The sequence below is a fragment of the Dromiciops gliroides genome, chromosome 3 (assembly GCF_019393635.1).
Source record: "Dromiciops gliroides isolate mDroGli1 chromosome 3, mDroGli1.pri, whole genome shotgun sequence".
Classification (NCBI taxonomy): Eukaryota; Metazoa; Chordata; class Mammalia; order Microbiotheria; family Microbiotheriidae; genus Dromiciops; species Dromiciops gliroides.
This window is the reverse complement of record NC_057863.1, coordinates 268,094,860-268,122,189: the sequence shown is the minus strand read 5'-3', so window position 1 is coordinate 268,122,189 and position 27,330 is coordinate 268,094,860. Positions and strand designations below refer to the sequence as shown.

General features: G+C 36.5%; 1 protein-coding gene across 1 annotated transcript in view; it reads right to left on the bottom strand.

Moving 5' to 3' along the window:
* Positions 1–26,219, bottom strand: part of RUNX1 (RUNX family transcription factor 1) — a 361,259-nt gene extending 335,040 nt beyond the window's left edge. The window contains exons 1-2 of the mRNA XM_043990790.1: positions 26,094–26,219; positions 25,759–25,876 (exon numbers count right to left, since the gene is read on the bottom strand). Of these exons, the coding sequence (XP_043846725.1) occupies positions 25,759–25,816 (58 nt within the window). The 5' untranslated portion in view covers positions 25,817–25,876; positions 26,094–26,219. The remainder of the gene's footprint in view (positions 1–25,758; positions 25,877–26,093) is intronic.
* Positions 26,220–27,330: the final 1,111 nt, after the last annotated feature.

The window sequence follows — 27,330 nt, the reverse complement described above, 5'->3', positions numbered from 1 at the left end:
TTGCATAATGGCTATTTCTTGAAAAACGGTTTGTAAATATATTTTGGCAATTTTTTTATTTAAACATTTTAAATATATTGTGGGATTTTGTTTTACAAAAGAATTATTTTGCTCACTTTTTGGTAAAGTGAATAAGTACCAACTACCTTCTACCATTTGTCTTTTGTGGAAAGTTTACCAACTACTTTTTTCTTAATGAAAGATATACCTACAAAGGAATGATTTTCTTTTACCAAAAAAAAAATCTTTCTCTTGATACATTGATCATATTAGCAGGATACCTAAATTTTTTCTCTTTAGTTTGTAGTATATAGATACAATTTTAGGTAACTGTTTGGCTTGTTCTCATAAACCATTTTCTCAGTATCAAAATGCTAAGTTCACTGTGACAGTATAAGCCTACTCATATTTGAACAAGTAAAACCATATCATCAATGTTGCCATGTAGTCCCACAACTGCTGGCTATCACAGTCTTTTCTGAGTACTCTTGCCTGCTCTCCTGGTCTGATGACTGGCGCTGCTCAGACAGACTCGGACTGGGGTTGGACTTGGCCCGGCTCGCCGTTAGCAGCATGAGCTTGACTCGGTCTCTCTCTCTCGCCAAAGGTGGCCTTGGGCTTTTGGTGAGTTTTATATGGAATATAGACTAAGCTTAGACTTAAGACTATTTGTTTTGAATTTCTCCTCTCCTATCCCTCTAATCAACATCACCTGGTAACTACCACACAATAAAAGCTCTAACTAGAAAACCAGAAGCTTCTTCCATTTACTAGTCTGGGAGATAAATTAAGGGAAAGTTTAAAGAGGGGAGATTTATGATCTAATATCAATTTTAAATCTCACAGTACTAATTTCACTTGCTGAATGAGATATCTTGAGAAATACAGAGGAACTGCCTCATAACATGACTAGTAAGATTTGAATAAATCAAATTAAGTTCTATAGGACATAGCAACGAAAGTGATGAAAATTGTACATGATTTGCTAAACAGACAAGGTACAGGTTAATTTGATTCTCCCATGTTAGAATCACAGAAAAGTCTGTTTTACTCTATCAATTATAAAGCTCCCAAGGCATATAATTCCGTAATCTAAAGAGCCCTGCCTAAAAACCACCAAAATTAAAGTGGCAAATAGAGTAAATATGGATAATTTAATATTCCAGAACTATTCTTCACCCTCCTCTTCTTTTTATTATTTATATATTTCTAGTGAAAGTAAATTTCCCCCTTTAAGAGGTTTCTTATCCATTTCATCCTCTGTACGTGAGGACAATAGATAAAGACAACTATGGGATCACTGTACTTCTCAATATAGGAATATGAGTCCATTATCCTCTCAATGTGGAAATATATCTGGGCCTACTGAGAGGAGAATTTAATTCAATGAACCCACATGGCTTAATATTCATCTAGTTTTAAATGTTTGACTCAGTAGTATTGAATAGGCAGAGTCTACAACCTTTTTTGTTTTCTGAAACTGGCATGTTTTTTATGAAAACCGTAGTTTCAAACTGAAACTATGAAATAAAAATGGTGGTTCAGTGTGGTTTTTGACTCAAAACCAGGTGAAGTTTTGTGGTTCAGGAAAGAGTTGACATGAGGCCAGATAGTACATGCTGGAGTTTGATTAAATGTTGTTTTAAGTTAATGAATAGGTATAAACATGATTGAGAGGGGAGAGAGAGAGAGAGAGAGAGAGAGAGAGAGAGAGAGAGAGAGAGAGAGAGAGAGAGAGAGAGAGAGAGAGGAGAAACAAGAGAATCAGGGAAGGCTTCCTGTAGTAGATGACACATGAACTGAGACTTGAAGAAAGTCATGAATTTTAAGAGATGGTGGTGAAAAAGGAATGCACTCATGGAAAAGTCTGAACAAAGCATACCTATCCCTCAAGTGTTCCTCCAACTGTCATAGATTCTCAAGACTGGTTCTTTTTTACAGATGATTGCATCCACCCCTAACATAAAATACAAACCTCTGCCAAATAATTACATAGTATTGTGTTACTCTTTTACACCCTTGTGTAAAAGAGCTGTGGTTTAACAACATAGAGTAGTAGTAGTAGTTCTGATTTGTACTTTCTCCTCATGGTCCAATCACACATACCTTCTCTGCTTCCTCAAGAAGTTCCCACAAGTGGTTTGAATAATGCACCTGCTGATGAGACCACAGTCCCCACAACAACCCATGCCTTTCCCAAGGGACATTTTGGTAAACTTTTTCATGCAACGTGACATGAGTATTCTACTTCTAAATACTACTTTGTCCTTGTACAAAATGCTCAACAGTAATGGTACACATTATGGTGGTATGTGAGTATTCCCATGATAACCATCTTCCTTGCACTTTGAGCAAGTACAAGGAGTTATCAGTTAGAGAATATTCACTGATCACTATAATAGGTGTTCTTCTCTTGAGTACTCTGCCTACAACTATAATAAGGGCAATGATACTAGAAAGAGGATAATGAAAGCTAATTATCTAGATGCAGAAGGCCAATCGGAATGGTCATATTGATGAGGATGAAGGGATGAGGCAATTGTTTATGACTGTGTTCATGTGCCAAGAAACTTGTAGGGTAGTATCAAGCAAATGTGAAAGCATCATAAGAAAATCTAAGTTTATATATTATACACACACACACACACACAGACTTTGGAATTTCATGTTTTAGCATAACCCAAGCTAATTCTGAAGCTGTGTAGCACAAAAATTAAATAAATACACTACTAACATGGGGAAAGATGATTATTCAAAAGGAAGATATTGGAAAATTTAAAGATTACAGTAGACAATCACACCAATTGTATTTTAATAATCCTTCCAAATAATTTGCAATTTGGAGATTAAATCTATCCACATTCAATTATTTCAAAAGGACATGAGTAGTTCAATAAAAAATATAGAGTAAATGGGAGCCCAAAGAAGTAGAGAGGATTGAAGGATCAACATGCACCAGCAAGGAAGCCCCAGGGCTGTCAGGCAACAGCAGCCAGTTCTTTGACACCAGTAGATTCAAATAAGATCCAGAAAGGTTCAAACCAAAGTAATGTGTCTGTGACATTGTAAGGTTAATAGGGGTTTTAAGAGTTTGAAACATGCTGATGTGAGACTTCTCTGGCAGCCTTGAAGAATGCAGTACTCTCAGGCTGGAGGATACAGGTGGATCTGAAATTTTCTTGGATTAAGAAAGAGCATAAGCATCATTGAAAGGGAAAACACCCCTAGACAATACAGATCAGGACAAAATAGATAATATAGATCATGACATCCTTGACACAGTGTCTCATTTCACGATATAAGGATATAAGGCCAAAAATATGAGTAAACAAAAGAAGATATTGCAAATTAAATGAAAGTTAAAGAGGAAAGAATGTTGACAGTGAATTGCTTACAGCAAATTCCAAATATTATGAAAGAAATGGACCTCCTATAAATTAGAATGAACCAAAAGAAAAAAATTACTGAAGAAAAAAATAAGAAATGGTAGAACAAAGTTGAAAGATTGATAAATGAAAGAAAATGTAAGATGATCCAGAAAAAAGATAAAGGAGAAATTATTTAAGAATCATTAAACTATATGAGAAGTTTAAAAAATGCAGCAAAATGAAAAACCTGAACACCATCAAGAAATCCTAAATGAAAGCTGTCTAGATCAATTAGAATCATAAGACAAATAAAAACAGAATTTTATTGGTCAATTATTGAAAATTCCCAGGAATATCACAGTTAAAATTTAGAGCTCCTAGGATAAAGAAAAAAAAATACTTCAAGCAGACAGAAAGCAAGATACAGTACCCAAAACTACATTCAAAATTACATAAGATTTGGTATCTACCAAGACATTGGAATACAATATTACAAAAGGCAAATGACAAAGGCTTTAAATGAAGAATAATTTGCTCTGTAAAAGTAAGTATAATCTCACATTTGTAAAATATACCTTACCCAAGTATTGCTGAAAAAATCATCAGAGGTGAGAAGAAATTTTGGAATGCAAATATGAGTCAAGGAAAACTGAGCGATTTATTTTAGCAATTGCAAGAGACTGTAGGATGATGATGTGCTTACATTCTGATAAGAGACGGAAACAAAAGTATCCTTTTAAACGCTGTCTTTGAGGGTCATAAAAGGAGTTAAATAAGACAAATAGGGCTTGAAAATGTTTTTTTTTCTGTTTGAATCGTCTTAAGAAATAAAGAGAATGCAAAAAATAACACACTATCAACAAAAGAGTGAGTAAAAGAGTATAATTTCCAATTTCATATAATAAAAATATATGAGAAGAATATGCCCACATGGAAAAAAGAGTTGGAGGAATAAGCATGAAGCTAACTTCCTTTTTATTTCAACCAGACAAAGGAGTTGATTCCCCTTGATGCTACCCCAACAAATACACAAATAGTTTGGTGTAAGATTCATTAAATGGATCTATGATTCTATGGTCATTTGCCTCTCTACTTAGAATTGGTGAGTCATCATTCCATTTAGTGGCAATTTCCTTTTATCTTCCACTTCCATTCATAGTAACCATGTCAATAATGATATAGTTCAGTTCCTTTAGTAATCTATAGTCTCGTTTGTTATTGAACACAGATCTCATATTTACAGTAAAGTTAAGTTGATGTTTATAGGTGGGACTAAAACTTCTAATTCTTAGTAGCTTTGCCACACTTCTATCGTTTCCAGGGGCACATAAAACTGAAGGCTATTTTGTATTTTATTTTGTTTCATGGTGGTTTTGATCACCTATAGTATGAGATTAGTAGTCTTCAAAATTTTGAATCTTTCACTGACACTGGAAGATTTGAGAGGTAAGAGTCCCCTAAATGAATGGGTTTTTTTCCCCCATGCATGCACATCTCCTTCATAAGATCAATCAGTAAAGAAGTATTTTTTTTTTGGTGAGGCAATTGGGGTTAAGTGACTTGCCCAGGGTCGCACAGCTAGTAAGTGTCAAGTATCTGAGGCCTGATTTGAACTCAGGTCCTCCTGACTCCAGGGCTGGTGCTCTATCCACTGTGCCACCTAACTGCCCCAAGAAGTATTTATTAAATTGCTACCACTACATCTAAAAATATATTGTGATGATAAAATGGATAATATTCATACTTTCAGATTTTGGAAAAAGAAGATAGCTATAAATCTATGAGAAAATAGGTCAGAAACACTTCTAATAGCAAAAATAAAAAAAGAGGGGGGAGGAAAAGACAAGTCCATTCTAGATTGTCCTATTTCTGTCCTATAACTGTAAAAACACAAAAGTCTATGTATTTAGCTTATATGATTTAAAAAAGACAAAACAATAACAAAAATAAATTGATCAACTAATTTCTTTTATTTTCACTTTATGTACCACCCCTTGCACAACAGGGCATATGTAATTAAGCCTGACAATGCAGGAGCTGTCAGAATTGATCCACAGCAGCAGCCTGCAGAAGGGCTGGTGTACCTTTAATCCTTTTGACTGGACTGTACTTTTTGAAAAGTTGAAAAGGGAGATGAAGTTGTCTGAAATAACTCCAACTGCTTCTGTTTAAATGACACTTTTGATCCTAAACTGATGTGCTCGAGTTGAAACATAGCACAAAAAAAATTGGGGGGAGAATAGGCCTCAGAGACTCCTTGGGGCATTTGTCAGCAAGGTTGGGGAGGGGGAGGTTGAAGAGTAAGACTTCCTTGAAAGAATGAAGCTTTTGTAGAGAAGTGGGAATAGCCGAGGGAAAGGAAGGGGGAAAAAGTGAGAAGAAGAAAGGAAGGGGAGGTGAAGTGTATGGTGGCTGCTACAAATGAGCGTGTAAAAGGCGTCTCCTAGTCAGCAGGCTGCCTGAAATGTGATCTCCAATTTATTCAATGGAATTTTTATTCCACAGCAATCACAAACACTGTAAAAGAAGAGAAACTACTTCACACAAGCAGTCCTTATAAAAGAGGATAGTTTTTTTTGTAATTACTAAGACTAATTAACTTGACTACCTTTTAATTTGTTACTATTAAGGTGTTGGTATAGCAACAAAAGACACTAATTATATTTGCATCCTACTATTTGGGCTGTTTACAAGAGACAATGCTTTTTTGTTTTTTAAGCTGTGTACGTGGACCCCATAAAAATAACAACCACCAAAAAAAGTATGTCAAATGGCACCCTAGGTAGGAAGAGAAAGGAAATGTTTGGAAATCTAGAGCCATGAGACCAAGTCATCAGCTATGAAAACAATAATAATTATAACAATAACAACAAAACCCACCACCAAAAAATAACTTAAGTGTTTGAAAACAACATTCTTCATTTTGGCGGGTGGAATGTTGTCTCAGAAAACCTCAGACTTCTTTCCAGAAAGCTCCGGGCACGGTTCTACTCTTACACATAGCTGGATTGTTGCTTATTATAACCCGGCCCCTCCTTAACTTATGGGTGGTTTTGTGATATGAAAGATCCCCTTGACCTGAGACTAGAGCTAGTGTTTATGGCTTTGCTGAATCAAACCCTTCTGGGATAAATTTGTTTTAGTCAGGGTAACAGCTGGCTGCCAAGCAGTTGACACTTGATTCAGTTTTGTCTTTAAAGAATGTGACCTAGGCCTCACAAAATACAAGACAGACTTTTGGCTAAACATGCACACACAAACACACACACATACACCACAGAAACACACAGCATTGACACATGCACACACATACTGCATACACACATGCACACATACACTACATAGACACACATTTAGTGTGGAATACGGTATTGGAGTTGGAATCAGGAATTAGACTTTGAATTGTACCCTTGATGCTTACTGGCTGTGTGATCATGTTGCCCAACAGCTCTGAGCCTAATTTTTCATCTTTAACCTGGCAGTGCCTACTTCATAGGATTATTGGGAGGCTCAAAGATGGAGGTTTGTTCAAATGACTCAGCAAACTTTTGAAGATTGCTACCTTGCCCTTTATCTACCTCTCTTTAATATCACATTGAATTTGTACTTCTCCTTTGTCCTTATCATTGTCTAACCTGCATTATGGTTATTTGTATGCATGCCTAGTCTCCCTTGGATAGTAAGTTTTTTGAGGGCAGTGGTTTACTCATAACAGGTGCTTTTAATAAATATTTGTTGAATTGAATAAATGAGCAAAATTAATATATATCATCTCATCAAATTAAATTCCTCTTAGGATCAACTTCAATCACTTGCCTGAGTCTAAGGTTCAAATATATTCATATATGTGTAGACATACACAAACCAAAATTTAACCTTCTTGCATGGTTAATAAAAACAACAGAGAAAAACAGCTTCAGTAGGAACAGTAGGTGAAAAAGATGGAAAACCTGTCTACCAATGGTGTCTAACAGAACTTGTTAGGCAAAATAGTCTAAGGAGTGATTCACAGAAGAGGAGTAGAGGGAGAGCAACAAGGAACAATTGTTTCATTGTTTTTTTGGTTGTTTTTTGGGCAATGGGGGTTAAGTGACTTGCCCAGGGTTATACAGCTAGTAAGTATCAGGTATCTGAGGATGGATTTGAACTCAGGTCCTCCTGAATCCAGGGCTGGTGCTTTATTCACTATGCCACCTAGCTGCTCACAGTTTCATATATTTTTAATGCATATATTTTAAATCATTAAAAGTCTGCTCTCCATGGTAGGTATATTTACGTTTACTCCACAATGAATTATTTGTGTTTCAGTGTCCGCTCAAAGAGGAAACATTTAAAAAAAAACCTTTTCCTATCATGCACAACTGCTTTTGTCTGGCTCTAGTATCCAATTATCAAGCTGTGACTCTGGGAGCAGATATAAACCTGGCCGAAGCTGTTCTCTAGGAAAATCTAACCTCATCACTGGGTTCAAATTTAAAGTAACAGTATTTATGTCCTCTACAGGGCTAGGGATCTGTTGCTCTTTACTGATGAAATTTATGAAAACACTTCTCTGTACATCTGTATAGGTTCTCTGTGAGAAACTGTGGGCCAGCATCAAAACCAACAAGGCCCTTCATAGAGTTGCCTAATAATAGGTCCGGAGAAGGCAGTTAACAATTATTTGTTAATGTGATGTTATGGTTTAAATTTTACTTTACAGCTTGTCATCACCATCAAAGGAAGTTGGTGAAATTAGTAATTTGCCATTTATAGCTGTGTTGAAGTAGAATTTAATAGTTAGCCAAAAGATCCACAATAGTAGCAACTCAACAATTATACCATAAAACTGAGTTTTATTCATGGGCACATCAAGGAAAATTCTGATGGGTCCAGAATTTCTATGTAATATTTGCATTCATATACTATAGTCACATTTCAATATTATTTCCCCTAGTGAAAAGACTTTAGTCTACAAATTGCCACAAGGTCTGTTTAGGTTATTTGGAAGAGTACATTACACAGAAGTATAATATTTTATGATGATTAGATGTATAGACACAAAGAATTCAGGAATTCAGAGAATAGTTGACTCAATGCTTCAAATATGTCAAACAGAAGTAGCCATGTTGAATTACAGTATGGCATTATCTGTGGTTTGTATATATGTATATACACACCTATAAGCTCCAGAATACTGTAGATGAACTCCTCAGTGAAATTCATGAACCCTCAAAAGAGATGGGCCTTACATAATCCATAAAGAAAATCACCAATTATATGAATAATAACTATTGCTTTTGTTACAGCAAAGAACTAGAAATAAAATAGACACATAATAGATGTCCATCAATAGGGGAATGAACATATACATTATGGTATATAAATATAATTGAAAACCATTGTGACATAAAAAATGATAAAGGAGATTGCATCTTTCCACTGATGGGCAGATAAGGCCAAGAGTCCTAGGACACTTGACCATCAGTCCTGCTTCCAGCCAAGCCTCAAGAGCTATCACAAAGGGGAGCAGCCCTTGTGGTGGGATCCCCCCCACCCAACTCCCAACTATGTCTGCCACCACCAATACTAACACCAATTAGCCTCCATTAACTAGCACCCTGGATGAAGTAATAAGGTGTTCTGAAAATGAGACTTGTGTCAGGTAGGTCAAATCACTGTCACCACCTTCATGACTACCTGCGTATTGGACACATTTTAGGACCTTGAACTCAAGAACCTTGGGAATTGCAGTTCCCCACCCCAACCCCAAAACCAGTAGGCCTACTTCTAGTTCAACCCTTGTAGTGATCATACAGGGAAGCAATTGTTATGGAGAAAGGGCCAGCTGTCTTAACTACCACCAACATGACCAAATATGAACAAAGAGCCCTAGAAAAATGTACCCCTGTTCCCTCCAGAACAGTGGCTCTTCTTCTAGCCTAGTCAAAGTTCTTGATATTATCAAGTCTCTTAAGATCAGAAATGGAAATTACTGCCATTGAAGAAGCTACATTATCTATTACTTTGTTGCTGAGCCCTAAAGACTCTGGGGCCCCTCCATCTGACTAACAGCTAAAACCTCAACTATATATTATCTCCTCTTATTTGACAATGAGCACCTTCAGACTAGGGTTTGTCTTATCTGATTTGTATCCCAAGTGCTTTGCACATAGCAAAAGCTTAATAAATGCCTTTCCATCATTCCATCCATCTATTCATCCATCCATCCCTCCATCTATCCATCCATCCATCCATCCATTCCTTTGTTCATATCTAGGAAGACTTGTATGAACTAAATTTTCTTGTTCCTTGAAATAAAGAATATGATGGATTCAGGGCTAAATATAAATAATTGTATACATTAATGTCAAGTGAATTGATCAAATTCCAGTAAAAAAATTACTTCATGACCATGATAAATGAGTAGAAAGTGCTCTGAAAGATCTCAGTATTCAGATGAAAGCTGTGACAAATCACGACTTCAAATCAATGATGGTAAAACTATTTTTTGCCTCGTCATAGAGGTGCTGAACCAAAAGTACAGAACTGGACATGCATTCTTAGATGTGACTATTGGTGCTTAATGTTTTGCCTGAGTTATTTTGTAGGGCTTCCCATCAGCAAAAAGAAGGAGGAGGAGGAGGACCAGGTGTGTTCCTATGATTAATATGAAAAGGCAAATCAATAAAACTTTTTAAAAGGTGCATATGGGAAAAGGAGGGAAAGTACAGAAGGAGACACAAATAGAACAATTTGTCTTGGTACTTTTTTACATATATACTTTTCTACATATACACGTGTACTTATGCATGCATGTATATGTTATACATGCATATATTTATATACACATACAATTAAATATGTATATTATGTAGGTACTTTAAATACTGTGGCAGAAGCTAATAATTTCTTAGAGTCTTCTCAGCTCTTCATGTCCTGATATTTTTCTTCTTAAAATATAAAAATAATTTTTAAAAGCCTATTTTTCATGCCAATGCAAGGATAATTGAGTTATTTGATCAGTATACACAACTTTACATGCATACACGCATATTCTTTTGCAGGTTCTATAAGTGGGCAATGATCTCAGCCCAGTATTTCAACCCCAAAGATCTGAAATCCTGCAATCCTCATTAGTTCTTTCTTTACTTCACATCCCTTCTCCTAACCAATCAGTTGTGAGGTTTCATTAATTCTAACTTTCTCATTTGTCCCCTTCTCTGTATTCACAAGGTTGCTAGTTCAAGGCTGTGTCCCTTTGGGTTAGATTATTACAATAGCTTCTTAAATGGTATCCCCACTTTCAGTACCTCCTCTCTTCAATCCATCCTTTCATGGTTGCCAAAAAAATTTTCAAAAGCCTAGGTCTGACCACATTAATTCCCTGCTCAAAAATCTTCAATGGTTCCCTGTTTTTATCTCTAAAATAAAGCATAAATTCCTCAGACTGGCATTTAAAATCTCATACCATCTGGCTCCACCCTAATTTTCTGATCCCACTAGCTGGTAGTGTTTTCTCCCTCATTAAACTGCTTGATTATGATCAAGCTATATTTCTCCTAATACAATCTAATTTTCTTAAGAGCAGAGACTATTTCCTTGGTTTCTATTTCCAGAGCCTAGGAGAGTGCTTTTCACATATTATATGCTTAATAAAAATTTTGTTGATGTAATGGAATGGGAAGAGAGCTTACCCTTCACCCATATCCAAATCTGATGGACTGAACTACTTCCCCTAGAGCTGAGCATGAACATTTGCCACTTATGTTGGGTTGGTCAGGTCTCTTGCTAAAGGACATACAATCCTCCCTACACCCTTCCCCCTTCCTATCAAAAAATATCAAAGAGAGTTGACCACTCAGCCAGGAAGAGTGGCCCACTCAGTAGACTTAAAAAATAGTTACCGGCGCAGCTAGGTGGCGCAGTGGATAGAGCACTGGCCCTGGAGTCAGGAGTACCTGGGTTCAAATCTGGCCTCAGACACTTAACACTTACTAGCTGTGTGACCCTGGGCAAGTCACTTAACCCCAATTGCCTCACTAAAAAAAAAAAAAAAGTAGTTACCCTATTCTACCACTTTTTTCTTTCTCATTTGCCATAATGTGTCAGGTGTCCTTAAACATCTCCCTTAAATTTACTATGTGGAGAACGGAGGGCCTCCCCCTGTCCCCATACCTATACCAACTTTTGGGATATGGCAGATAGAGCATGTTGTGTTTAGGTGAGCCTGAAACTGGATCTCAGGACCCTAATGATCTCCGTTGTTTTGTGTTTCTTTTGGAACAAACCACCTTCTCTAACCTCAGCACAACAGGCCCTTCTGGAGGCTGGGGCTGGAAGGAAGGAGTTCAAGACTGAGAGAAACTACTTCCTGACTTCTTGCTTGACTTCCCAATGGGATAACAAGGATAGGCCTATGACACTCCCATGCTCATTCCAATGTACAACAGTGCATATGTATCAGGCAATTGAAGGCTATGCCAACACAAGTTATCAAACTTCAACTTTCTAATCAATTGCCTTCATCAGCCAACTTCATTATTGCTTTACTTGGCCTCATTCCTCAATGGTTAGCAAACCCCACCCTCCATGTGATTTTTCCCCTAATCTTTGATTTCTTCTATCTACTGGCTCTTTTACTGCTGTCTACAAATATGACACAACTTTACCCTATCAACCTTGATCTCTCCTCTCTGTATCACCTAAATTCTTTGAAAAACAAAACCAAACCAAACCATCTATACTTGGTGCCTCTACTCTTTTTCCTTTCATGTTCTTCTAAACTCTCTGAAATCTGGACTCTGACTTCATCACTAACTGAAACTACTTTTTCCACAGTAACCAACAATCTCTCTCTGTTTCTGTCTCTCTGTCTCTTTCTCCCCTTATATGTATCTATGTTATTTAATGTTTCCCAATAATATGTAAAAAATTAACATTCATTTAAAAATTTTTGAGTTTTAAATTTTCTCCTTCCCTCCCACTCCTCTACTACCCCTTGAGAAGGAAAGCAATATGACATTGATTATATGTGTGAAGTAATGCAAAAGAAAACACATAAACACAAGAAAAATAAAGAAGAATATGTGACATAAACATGGCTCAGTTCTCTATGTATTTGAGAAATCAGGTCTTTATCAAGGAAATGCTACAACTTTCCCCTTCAGTTTACTGTTTTCCTTTTAATTTTGGATGTATTAGTTTTGTTTCTGCAAAACTTTTCTAATTTCATTTAATCAAATATATCCATTTTACTTCCCATTACCCTTTCTACCTCTTGTTTGATAATAAGCTATTCCTTTATCCATAGATCTGACAAGTATGTTTTTCCATTCTCCTCTAATTTGTTTATGTATTACCCTTTCTGTCTAAATAATTTTTTTCATTTTTACCTTATCTTGGTATACAGTGTGAGATGTTGGTTTCTATCTAGTTTCTGCCAAACTGCTTTCCAGTTTTCCCAGAAATTTTTGTCAATTTCTTGCCTGCAAATCTTGGACCTTTGGGTTTATCAAACACTAGATTACTATGGTCGTTTACTAATGTGTATCATGTATCTAATCTATTACATTGATCTACTACTCTATATTTTAACCAGTGCCAGATTGTTTTAATGATAACCACTTTGTAATATAATTTGAAATCTGGTACTGCTAGCCACCTTCCTTCACATTTTTTTCATTGCTTCCCATCACATTCATGACCTTTTTTTTCTTTCAGATGATTAAAAAATTTTTTCTAACTTTATAACATAATTCTTTGGTAGTTTGATATGGTGTTGAATAAATAAATTAGGTAGAATTGTCATTTTTATTATATTGGCTCAGCCTACCCATGAGCAATTAATTATCTCCAATTCATTAGATCTGTCTTTATTGATGTAAAGAGTACTTTGTAATTGTGTTCCCAATGATAACTTAATTGTCTTCTCGATGTTCATTCTTCTTTGTCTCTACAAATCATTTAACACTGCTGATCACCATCTTCTTTTGGATATGTTCTCAGCTCTGGGCTTTCATGACTCTGCTCATGACTCTGAATAGATCACTGGCCCTTTTGTTAGAAAGACCTGAGTTCGGGGCAGCTAGATGGTGCAGTGGTTAAAGCACTGGCCCTGGATTCAGGAGTACCTGAGTTCAAATCGGGCCTCAGACACCTGACACTTACTAGCTGTGTGACCGTGGGCAAGTCACTTAACCCCCATTGCCTAAAAAAAAAAAAAAAAAAAAAGAAAGACCTGAGTTCAAATCTGGCCTTAGACAGTTATTACCTGTATAGTCCTGGGCAAGTCACTGAACACCTACCTGCCTCAGTCTCTGCTACTATAAAATGGAAATAATAGTCACAACCACCTACCATTGTTGTTTTGAAGATCAAATGAGATATATGCTAAGCATTTAGCACTTTCACACATAGTAATTAATTAAAGCCTTGTTTCCCTTCTTTCTTCTTTCTTGCTCTTTCTTATATCTCCTCTTTCATACCTGGCTGTCCTTAATCAGTTTCCTTTGCTGGATTTTCATTTATGTCATGCCCACTAGCTGTTGATATCCTCCAAGACTATCCTGGATTCTATTTTCTCTCTAAATTCTCTTACTTTATGAATTAATCAGCTTCCATTGATTCAGTTATCATCTCTATGAAAATGATTCCAACATCTGGTTATCCATCCTCAGTATCTCCTGATCTACCAAGAGAGATAGGGGTGTTGCTATGTAATATAATGTTTTTTTAGAGTTATAGTCTTTTGCCATCTTAGCTAAAATCATTATTCCTTACATCTTTCTGCTTATTAAAACAGAAAAAGATCTCGAGTCCTATGCATTTTCTTTTTTTTGGGGGGGGCAATGGGGGTTAAGTGAGTTGCCCAGGGTCACACAGATAGTAAGTGTCAAGTGTCTGACTCTGGATTTGAACTCAGGTCCTCCTGAATTCAGGGCAGGTGCTTTATCCACTGAGCCCCCTAGCTGCCCCAGTCCTATGCATTTTCATGAAAATTAAACTTTGGTGATCACAATGTGTTACATTTTCACATTTGGAGGTAAGAAATATTATTGCTAAATAGAATTACTGCTAGTTTAAGTTTTTTTTTTTAATTTTTGCCCAAATTTTACAAATTGTTGCTGTTTAGTAATTTTTTTTGTCGTTGTGTACTCTTTGTGACCCTATTTGAGGTTTTCTTGGCAAAGACATTGAAGTAGTTTGCCATTTCCTTCTCCAGCTCATTGCTCATTTTACATATGAGGAAACTGAGGCAAATAAGTTAAGTGACTTGCCCAGGGTCACACATTAGTAAGTGTAACAAAATTAGTAACATATGAAAGAGATGTGGAGATAGAAAAGGCATTCTAATGGGGAGAACAATATGCACATATATAAGTTGACATATGATATAGGTACTGTTATCTATCTATCCATCTATCTATCTATATATGATATGCAAACCGAATGAAAGGAAGGAAGTACATCTCCTGGGGGAATCAGGAAAGGCTTCATGTAGAAGGTGCTGCTTTTGTTGAGTGTTGAAGGAAACCTGAGATTCTGAGAGGTAGAGAGGAAGAGAGAATGTATTCCAGAAGTGGGAGACAGCCACTGACTAAGCATAGAGACAGGAGAGGGGCTGTGGTTGGGGTGGGTCAGTAAGGCTGAATTGCAGAGCAAATGGGAGAGAAAGTTGGAAAAAGTAGGAAGAGACTAGGTTGCAAAGATATTAAAATACCAAGTAGAGGGGTGTCAATTTGATCCTAGAGGCAATAGAGAGTCACTTGAGTTTATTACATAATCACACCTGCATTTTAAGAGGGCATATTGAAGTACAAAATCTTGAAGTGGTTCCAAATAAAATAGTTAGGTTTATAAACTAAATCAAAAAGAAGTCTTGCCTTCTTAGTACCTAATTAAGTATCTTATTTGCCTAGACATTAGTATTGTTCTTTTTTTCCTATTCTCTTCTATTTTAGGAAGATTCACCATTGCTTACATTTTTGGATACATTCACTTCTTTATTTTGGTTCTAGTCCTCTGTTCCATGACATTTTTGGATGTCAAGAATTATTAAGAAAAGGGGATGAAGTGAAAAAAAAAAGGGTAATGCTTACCAATAAAAAGAGAATATGTAAAACAGTTTTTATTTTACATACTTTTTTTTCTAACAAATAGAGCTTTTCTTGAGACTTTACTTCCAATTTATGATGTTAAAAATGAACTTGTTCTTTTCCTCCCCTTAAATTTTCTCTGTTGGTTGTACTCTATAGCTTTCCCAATCATCAGGGCCAAAACATAGAGTGATCTTAGAATCTCTATTTTCCCCTCATCTTCCACATTCAGTCAGTTGTCTGGTCCTATTGATTCTACTTCCAAAAACGTCTTTTACTTCCATCCCTTCTTTTATACCCCTATTGTATCCTTCATTATTGACTTTTACGTGGTCTCTTATAATAAGCTGTTACTTCGTTTCCCTGTCTCCAGTTTCTCTTCTCTAATCCATCCTGCACACCACTTGCTAGTGCATACTCTTCTAGCCAAAAAAAAAATATCTTTAGTAGCTCCCCCAAATCTATTCCTTAATCCTTGTTTTGAATCAGAATTGGCATTTTACTCTTTTCAGTGTTGTTTTCCTTTTGGTCCTTTTCTATACTCTGTGTTCTAGTCAAACTAAATTTCTAGTCTTCTACTTTTACTGTCTTATATCTCTGTGCCTTTATGATCAGCAGCCGTTTATTAACAGCTTATGATATTTAAGGCATTATTCTGGCTATTAATGATACAAAAATGACATAAAAGAATAATCAGTCCAAGTAGACTACATTGTATTGAGGGAGAAAATATGTATATATTTCAGTCTTCATAAAATAAATGTGAGATAATTGGGGATTGGGAAGAGCACTAGTGGCTGTGAAGATCAGGAAAGGGTCTCATGTAGAAGATGGCATTTCCTTTGAGTTTTGAAGGTAACAGGAGAGTCTAAGAGATAGAGGAGAGGAGGAAGTATATTCTGGAAATGGGGGAGAGGAAGCACAAATGAAATGAGATACAAGATGGAATTTCATATGTGAGGAAAAACAAGAAAGCAAGCTGTCTGGTCTGCAGAGTGTGCAATAGGTCCAGTGGTAAATGGAAGTCTAATTGTAAAGGGTTTTAGAAACTAGAGGAGTTTATTTTTTTTCCCTGAAAAACAACAGGGAGACACTATAAATTGTTGAGTGAGGGAGTGATGTGGTCAGAACTGTGATTTAGAAAACAGCTGTATGAATGATGGCTTGAAATAGTGAGAGGCCTAAGGCATAAAAATCAATAAAGAGGCCACTGCCTGAGACCATTTGAAGAGTTGAACTAAGGGGGGGGGGGGTGTAACTGAGTTGAGAATAAAAATGGGATGCAAGAAACAACCCAGAGATAAAAATGACAAGATTTGACAAATGACTGGGTATGGGTGAGAGAGAGTAAGGAGCTGAAGACAATACTCAGATTGTAAACCTGTGTAACTGAAGAATGGAAGTGTTCTCAATATAAATAGTGAAAGTTCAGCCGAATGGTAGGTTTTAGGGAAAATATAATGGTTTTGATTTGGACATGTTGAGTTTGAGATGTTCAAGGGACATCTATTTTGAAATATTTAATAGACAGTTTTAGGTCAGTGGAGAGCTATAATCTGTATGTTATCTAGATACAGAGAGAGCGAGAGCGAGAGCGAGAGAGAGAGAAATGGCCACCTATCTATCTATATATGTAATATATATACATATACAAATACAAGTATTTTATGTAATACATGAAAATCAAGCTAGTTTGTAACCTAGGTTTTTATTGCATTCATATTTGTTGTAGAGACCTTACTATGGCTCAGAACCTCTTTTTTCCCCAGTCTACACTTACGATTTTGATTATATCCTTTTTGTTACTATGAATATTAGCACTATTGGCCAGTTTTTCTCTAGGCTGGAATGCTTACTAAACCTGATTTATGTGGGGTTATCTCGAAAAGAAGTCCTGAAGCTTAATACAACGTATTAAAATGGAAAGGGCACTGGTCTTGTATCAGACTAAATAGCACCCTCACTCTAACACCCACTAGTTGTGAGACTCAAGGCAAATCACAACCTCCCCAAAGTTCAGTTTTGCTCAAGAGTCGTATGGGAGGGGCAGCTAGGTGGCACAGTGGATAGAGCACCAGCCCTAGAGTCAGGAGGACCTGAGTTCAAATGTGGCCTCATGTATTAGCTGTGTGACCCTAGGCAAGTCACTTAACCCCAGTTGCCTCACCCCCTGCCCAAAAAAAGGAGTTGTATGGGAAAAATAAAACTTGTACCTTCTACCTCAGAGCATAGTGAGAAAAGAGCTTTGTAAACTTTGAATGTCAATTTCAATCAAAAGCCATGATATGCTTGTGACTGTGGGTTTTCATTTGCAAGGCTAACTTTTCAAGGCTTTTTCACCCTAAACACTCTGTATGAGGTTAGAACTTCTACAACCAAGTGAAAGGGGGTAGTCAAATTGTAGCTGCACAGTCCAAATACTAAGCCTTCCCATAGGACCATAGATTTAGGGCTGGAAGGAATCTTAGAAACAATCTAATCAAATGCCTCTCACTTTACAGATGAAGAAAAAGAGGCCAGAGAGGTTTAGGTATTCAGCAAGATAACACAGCTAGTGCCTAACAGAAGCAGGGTTTCCCTCTGTACTATGTAGCCTCTAGCCACAAAAATACCATACTCATTTGTCTCCACAGATTCTACTTTTAGAAATAAAGAAGAGCTCACCAATCGATTATTACTTACATTCATATAATGCATTTTAGAGGGAAAAATATTATTTTGAGTAAAATGTAGAGAAATACAAGAAGCTAAGTAAACGGTGGTGTCTTCCTCATCAAACTTTAACTTTTATCAGTCACTGCTTAATCTAATCTGTTTTCTCATGTAGAGGTAAATAAACAACTCTGTATTTTTTTTTCTTAGAGAAAAAGTCCTCTTAAGGAATATCCATGTCTGTAGTACAAAGAACTTTCAGTCATTTTGTCTGGAAAGCTTTTAAGATTGCTTTATTCTAGCCTTTCAAGGGAAGCCTTCAACAACCTGCTTGCAACTTATCACAGGAAAAAGATGAAGATTTTGCTTTCCTCAAACTCCCAATTAATTAGCTCTCTGAATGCTCTCAGCTTCCTCTTCTCCCTTACAATTTCTTTGCATAAGGAAGTAACTGTTTAAAACAGAAAACAATGATTATAGTCACACCATATGTGCACATCTATAGAACCATGGCCAAATATGACTGTCTTTTTTCTAATTGGAGCTTCTTGTCATACCCAAACCTATTAACTTATTTAACTACTTCTTCCCTTCATATATATGCTGTGCAGCTGAAGATAATTCTTTTCTCATTCAGTTCTACAGGTTTCTAACAGTTTAATAGCCTTGTTTTTGTGAGCTACCTCTGAAGTGAACTTGTCACTTTTCTAAAGAGACCATTTCCTTTCCTTATATAATACCTCCTCTGGGATACTCCCCTAATTTGTACTCAAATTCTTAGTGGCTAATAAATAGCATTTATATATTGCTTTAACGTGTGCATGCTTTGCAAATATTGTTCTATCCTCACAAACATCATGCGATGTGGATGCTATTATTATCCTCATATTACAGATGTAGAAACTGAGACAGATCAAGAGCAAATGACTTGCTCAGGGTCAAATAGCAAATAAGTGCCTGAGGAAGGATTTGATCTTGGAAACTGCTGACTATAGGTCTGGTGCTCTCTCTAGTATGCTACCAAGATCCCACCTATTATAGTCCCTCATAAGATCACACTGGTGTGTTTGCCATTTGCAATCATACCCATGAGACATAGATAGTTCTTAGCAATGATATTTTAAAAGTTGGCATAGTATGTCCAAAGGCCTATAAAACTGTGCATACTCTTTGATCCAGTTACCATTGCTAGGTTTATATCCCAAAGACATCCCAAATCAGAGAAAATGACCCATTTATACAAATAAAAATATTTAGAGCAGCTCTTTGTGTGGTCATTAAGAATTGGAAATCAAAAGAATGTCCATAAATTGGGGAATGGCTAAATAAGCCATTCATATACAAAATATATATGATTATAATAGAATATTTTTGTACTATAAGAAATGACAAGCAGGATGACTTCAGCATGGCCTGGGAAGATTTGTATGAACTGATGATAGTGAAGTGAGCAGAACCAGGAGAATGTTGTGCACAGTGACAGCAGCACTGTTTGATGAAGAACTGTGAATGACAACTATTCTCAGCAATACAATGATCTAAGACAACCCCAAAGGACTAACGATGAAGCATATGATCATCCATCTTCAAAGAAAGAACTAATATTGATTGAACACAGACTGAAGCATGCTATTTTTCACTTTATTTCATTTTTTTCTTTTATTTGAGTTTTTTCATACAAAATTCCTAATATGGTAATGTTTTACATAATTGCACAGATATAACCTATATCTAATTGCTTATTGCCTCAGGAAAGGGAGAGGGGAGGGAGGGAAGGAAGGATAGAATTTGGAACCCAAAACTTTAAATACAAATGTTTATTATCCAAAAAAAGTTGGCATAGTAAAACAAAATTAACCTACAAAACATTAGTCCTTTAAATTTATTCCCTTGCAAATGCACAAAACCTCCATGAGAAGAAAAGGTTCAAACCAAGCACATTAGTAATAAGGTACATATGACAATGACAGAACTGGTATTCTTGGTACTGCATGGCCTGGAAGTCCTTTATCTCATCATAGTATTCTCATGCAATTGTTCTGAAGTGCATCATTTCTGCTGACCAGTGGTTCAGCTGTGATCCAAGGGTCTGCTTATCTCTGGAACTAGCTCTGTTCTCTGCTGCTCAGAAGTCCCAGTCCTTGAAGCTGATTTTTCCTTTGAATTACTGTTTCCATGTGTTCACTACTGTATGGATTGTCATTTAGTCCCCTACCAAATATAGGAGTAATTCCTCTTAAAAAGTAAAGGACTAGGGGCAGCTAGATGGCGCAGTGGTTAAAGCACCGGCCCTGGAGTCAGGAGTACCTGAGTTCAAATCCGGCCTCAGACACTTAACACTTACTAGCTGTGTGACCCTGGGCAAGTCACTTAACCCCAATTGCCTCACTAAAAAAAAAAAAAAGAAAAAAAAAAGAAAAAGTAAAGGACTAGGGGGCAGCTAGGTGGTGCAGTGGATAGAACACCGGCCCTGGAGTCAGGAGTATCTGAGTTCAAATACAGCCTCAGAACATTGACACTTACTGGATGTGTGACCCTGGGCAAGTCACTTAACCCCAATTTCCTCACAAAAAATAAAAGAAAGAAAAAAAAAAGTAAAGGACTAGGGGCAGCTAGATGGCACAGTGGATAAAGCACTGGCCCTGGATTCAGGAGGACCTGAGTTCAAGTCTGGCCTCAGACACTTGACACTTATTAGCTGTGTGATCCTGGGCAAGTCACTTAACCCTCATTGCCCTCCCCCCCCCGAAAAAAAAGGAAAGGACTAGTGGGGAGGGGGAGCAAAGATAAATTATCTTTTGTCCCTATTGGAAATGGTTCATTTGTTTACTCGGTCAATCAGTTTTTATTTTGTCAGAAAAACAGGTTCACACTTTATAAATGGATCACCTGGTATTATCTTTTCAGTTTGCTTATCCCTTTATTAATAACTAGTGATTATATTATTGTTTTTATGGGTTGGAGGTTGGTCAAAGATCAATTTCTCTATACCTAGGACATATATTTTAAAACCTTTGAACAGAATGGTTTTCAAACATTGTGAGTGATTTGTTATGGTCATAGAGTGCCTATTATCCAGGTATGTAATAGTTATATTTATTGCTTATTAACTTCTAATGGCAATTCAAGATCTACAATCTCTGAAAGATCTGCCTTAAATCAACTTTAAGATGGTATAATTTTCACTTAAAGTTAATAACTTTATCATCCTTGATGATTACATTCATCCATTATTGTTTTTCCTTTTCCCCACCATCTAAATCTAACTCTATGCTTATAATGGGAGATTCTTTTTGGATTATTTTTCTTCCCCTGATCTTGCACTGCTTACTTTTGCTAACTTTCTGAGTACATGGCATATTTCATGGCTCTATAGTTGGTAGTAGTATAGTATAGTGTTTTTAGTAACTGATTAGATATTGAAAGAGATTTAAACATTTAAAAATTGTTTTGTCAGTTTCAGAAACATGCCAATATGTGAAATGATGAAGGGAACAATTCTATAATAAATCTACATTGTAAGAGCTTCTTCCTATCTCTATCCTACCTCCCAGTTTCAGTTGGTGTGAACAATTTTAGAATGCAAAAACCTTTCTCCTGAAAAAACAAAGCAAAACACAACCTGAGGAACACATGTTCTACATCTTCTTAGAGCAGGTGGGGCACTTTGTTTTTCAGTTTTCTTAGAGAAACCATCTTTGAGGATTCTGGATGAATTTAGCATAAACACATTCATATCTGAAGTCTAATGATCCTTACTCCATGGAGCTTTATTGCTAATGTATCTTTAATGATCCAGGAGAGTTTCTTTTTAATATATATATATATTTTTTTTTTCTTAGTAAATGAACCTCAATTTATTGTATTAGAAAGAGCACAAGAGATTGAGTTTCCAGTCTGATTTTGTCTCTAAGTTTGTGGTTTCAAGAAAGTTACTGGAACTCTTTAGGTCTTAATTTCCTCATTTATAAAATGAGGGATAGGCACTAGAAGAAGTTCCATGTTAGCTCTACTAATCTAAGAGCCTAATAAACATTTGATGCTCATTGTTGTTCAGAGTAGAAAACTAAGTGTAGCCTTTGTTCTACAATTTTCTTTGAAAGACTTTGTTCTGGGGTAACTCTGAGCCATAGAGATGGTGAACAGCAAGTCAGAAATGCTGAAATTTGTACCTGTGGTTCTAGGAACTCAAAGGTATGCCAATGTTTAGGCTCTGTATAGACCACTAAGCCACTTCTAAAAACAAGGCTGCCTACCTATTTGTTTCTTTGCAAAACCAACTCCACAGTTGTCTTTTCTTTCTTTCTTCTCCTTTAGCAATAAGCCATCCAGAGGCCAAAAGCCTTGGTTGGGGGATGATTTTATGTGCTAAATATATGTGATGTACATACCAAGGAATTTCACCAGCATTTTAGTTTCCTCACCTAAGTGAACTATGTGAGGACCTGGTGCGGTGTGATAGAAAAAGAGCCATATCCTTTGTGGTATACCACATTCATTTACTATGTCAGACTTGCACAGTCTGACACTATTCTCACAAAGAAGGGAACAATTGTTTGCTTGCTTCCCTATCCCCCCCGCCATTATCCCCAACTTTCACAAGAGTATCAACCTAAAAAAGAGTTATGGATTTCCTTCTACAAGGACTGCATGGACTGATAAAATAAAATTCATGGAAGAAAACAAACTGTTATTTTCCCCTTTAGCTCATAATTGCACTTGGTGAAGGAGCAAAATGCAATAAATTTCAGGGAGCAAGAATGACCTCTTTAGAAATTGCAAATGTCCAGGCTATGTAAACAGTGTTGAGAAATATGGGAGAGAACACATTTGAGAAAGTGGTTATTATTGTTGCATCAGACTCCTTAGACTGGGTCTAAATAGTTCCAAATATGATGAAAAATCGGTAGCTATTCAGTTAACATATTCAGCATTGTCACCCAAACTGGATAACTTTATAGGGACATTGTTGATAAAATAAATGATAGTTGCCAAAACTATTAGTGTTTAAAGAAGATATCAGGGTTACTTCCATGACAGACCAAAGAGCTAATGTGATCTGAGTCATAGTTCGTAGAATAAAAGAGGCAATAGCTTTCCTACATTCAGTTTAAAGTAATTGTTTTTCACTTCTCACTACCACATTTAAGGAAAGACACTGACAAGCTAAAACTTATCTAGAGGAGGGAGGTCAGGATGGTGAAGGCTCTAGACATTATGCTACACCAAGATCAGTTGGCATTGGAGAGATTTAACAACCAGAACTGACCTAGAGATTTTACAATGACTCTGTTACAGTATTTAAAGTCTTGTTATATGGAAGAAAGTTTAGATTTACGTTTGGCCATGGAAGGTAGAACTCAGTAATGGGTACAAGTTTCTGAGAAGATTTAGGTTCAATGAAAGGAAAATTTTCATAATGATTAGAACTGTCAAAAAAGTGGAAAGGAGAAAGCGAATTAAGCTTTAGGCAGGCAGCTACAAGTTTGGTTTACCCAACCAAAAAAATAAATAAATAAACTAAAGCTAAAAAACAAGTGGAAAGGGGCTAGTTGTTCCTTCTCATTGAAGGCCTTCTGGTGAAAGCTGGATGATCACTCCTTAAGTATGTTGTAGAGGTCATTCCTTTTAGGCTGGGGGTTTAGCTAGTTGCCCCTTGAAGTCCCTGTCAATCCTACAATTCTATATTTCATGAAGCTAAGTATTTTGAAAGGCCTAGGTTTCTGTTTAATAAAAGGAAGAAAGTGGTGAGAATTAACTTCTTAATCTAATTTTGAGTATCATAGACCTCTCCATTCTTACCCATTTGAAGGCTAATTGTACCATTTTTAAAGGATTGGACCATCTATCATTGGAGTGCACTTATTGTGCCTGCCTTAGAATTGGGTTCATTCTTTTTTGTCAACATGGCATAAATAGTGATAAATCATTTTACAGCCTTCTGTGCTCTTTCTGTAAGGGAAGTTTTAGCATGCCAGAATTATACAACAGAGTCCAATCTATTGCCCTATGGAATGTTCTAAAATTTCCTCAATAAGTCTTCCTGTGTTAACAAAATAGGAAATAATAAACTTTTTTGGGGGGGAGGGAAGAGATGGAATGTGTAAAACTAAAGTAAATGCAGGAAGATCCTTTTTTTGTTTTCTGCGAATATTGTTTCCTTTACTTGTTAGCAGCTGAAAGGAAATGCCGAGCTAGGGGAGTAGTTAGCAGCTTTTCACTAGAGGTCTGATGTCTGTGCTATGCAAGCTGAGAGATCCTGCAAGACTGCATGACTCATAGAACTTCTCATGATTCAACTTCACTAAAATTCCCTCCAATGCCAGTAAAGAATAACTTAAAACCCTTTAATTTGAAGTTTTAAATCTGTTAATGACTCTTGCTTTCGTTCCCTTTCCCTTATCTCTCCACATCTTAATCAGGTTTTCAAATCTCAACCCTGAGAAATAACAGCTGCCTGCCTCTGCTTACTTTTTAATATGATTTTTTTTAAAAAAGGCACTATGACTCTATTTGAGAGGGATCAAAAGATTTTATACCCATAAAGAGTTAGGAAATTAATTTTCCACTCTTACCTCCCCCAAGAATACTTGCCCCCCCAAAACAAAACAAAACAAAACAAACCCCTTCCCTATATCAGTAAAGAATTCTGAATATTGAGCCCTCATGGTCAAACAAAAATGCTATGCATTTGTATAAAAACATTATAAAGTAGGTTAACCCCCCCCCAACAAAGTTAACAAAACCACCCCCAAATAAAACAAAACTCAATTTAACTATAGCTTAGACAATTTGACCTAGTCAGGTCCCAAGAATGCAGACAGGTTTTCCGAACTGGCTATTCGGATTAGTAAACATGAAATCTAATGACAAAAGCATCTGCCCTACTGAAAACTTAAGAACACTTGACAAGCCTTCTGAAACTTCTTTCTTACTGCTTGAAGGAGAGACTTCTGCACGCTATGAGAGACTTCTTTCACTCTTTAGAAGGAGCTAGCTGTTTCTTTCAATGTGTCTACTTGACAATGCAGAGTTGTCACAGTTTGACATTTTAAAACTAAAGCCACATGAAACAAGTCTGTCCAGTTCCCACCTTTCTGAGACACATAGATTATCCTTTCTAACCCTGAATTCCAAGGTTTTACCTCCATGTAAGAATGAGCATGTTTCCTTCTTCCCAAACTGGCAAAGTATCATAAATGAGACAGCATTCCTCTCTATTGGCTGCATCCATGTGCTTGCACTAAGACAGAAGAACCTCTAAGAATGAATTACAGGCGGCACGCAGTGTTTCAGGATACCTAAGACCTAGCAATCGAACATATGAGATATCAATGTAAACCCCAAAGAGCTCTGGACTAGCTTTATAATCTTCAACACTTTAAAAACAGAAGCCTAACTGGCTTGTACTTGAAAAAGTTTCTTAAATACCAACGGAGTGCCTCTGAAGCTTAACTAATTATTTCTGAAAAACTTTTCTGAAGAGCTGCCATATGATGAATAAGTAACCCAATCACCTTGTAATCATATGCCTCAGCCAGAATCTCTCACACAGAATAGACAAGAGTTTCAGGCACTGCTTTGCCACGAACTGAACTGCCACTCCTGTTTCTATGCAAAACTGAGGAGAAGTACATTTTAAAAGTCTGAAGAGCACTTACCTCTCATGAAGCACTGTGGGTATGAAGGAAATGACTCAAATATGCTGTCCGAAGACATGGTTTTCTCCTTCCAATGTAGTCTTTTCTTAAAGTTGGGGGACTATATGATTTCTTTCACCTTAGGAAGTGAAAACCAAGAATAATCATTTGTTTTAACCCTTAACCCCTTCCATCGTTCCCTACATCTTCCTTTACCCTGCTACTTCTGAGAGTCCAAAAGCCCCATATGAAAGATACCACTTTGAAAACAAATATTCAAATTGTCGAAGATCAAAAAGTTTTTTTTTTTTTTTAAGAGCCTAGTAGTGGCTTGGTTGTGGCTTGATGATGCTTACCGCTCTACGAAACTCTGTGGTTTGCAGACAGTGTGATTTGCCCTGCCTGCTGACCAATATCCCGGACCCAGTCTTGTGTGACTGCCACTGTACCCAACTTGTGGTTCTGTGGTTGTTTATGAGGCCCCAAAGAAGTGTTTCACACAACCAAAATTACAAATTTAACTGTTCCCCTTTCCACATCCCATCTTAATTGGTTCTTGCCAATCATGTGACTTAAGTGATGTCATTTTTAAGATTCTGAGCAATGCCTTCCCTACCCCCGACTGCCCCCCCCACTCCAGACTACAAGGAAATAGTAGAGTTAGCAAGAGATGTTAAAAAAAAATGACTCAGTCCCTTATTATACAAATGGTCTTTCCTGATTTAGTACAACTTTGCTTCTGTTGTTATTTGTGGTTTTTGGAACTACTGAGTATTTTGATAAAGATTTTATTGCTTCTTATTCAATTATAATTTTGGTCTTGGCATCAGGCTGCTGTGAAAACAGGATGCATATCCCATAATCTAAAATACTAGGTATCAGCTTTATCAGGAAAGTTTGGTCCCTGGTAAAGAATATATTACATAAATGAAAGAAGAAAAGAAAAGAAAAGAAAGACAACATTTAAGCAAAATATCTTCCACATTTTTTTTTTGCAATTTCATGAATGGAACATTTTGAATCTAAGCAAAAATTATTTTGTTTGAATCTATCCTTCAGTAAATGAATTAAAACACTGCTGTTCCTTAACAAAAGACCAACAAGTTCATTCCATCAGAGGAAAAATGAAAATATGTAGCATTGATTTCTGAACAATGCAGTACCTGTTGGGTAACTAATGTTTCCTTATTGCTCTTTCTCAAAATTGTCTCCTCTACTACCAACTTTTCTCTAGTTAAATTTAAACCTGCAGAGAACCTGCTTCACACCTGTAGAGAAAACTTAGTCCTAGAGTGTGGTAACTATAATCTTAAACTTGTCAATGTATTCTTCAGAACATATTTAGGAGAAGATCACTGTTCTTCACCAGACAGGGTGATTGGTAAATCTCATACACTACAAGGGATGATCTGTGCAGAGATTCTCATTTTAAGAGACTAAAAATAGTCTGTATATGGGTGAAAACCTTTTGGTTGTGTGTGTATTCATTTCTTTGCCCTACTTGATATTCTTAAGTTTATGCATGAAAGTAGCATCTTGCTCTTTCCTAAGTCACCTTTTCAAACAAGATGAAAAAAAAAACCTCATTTTTAT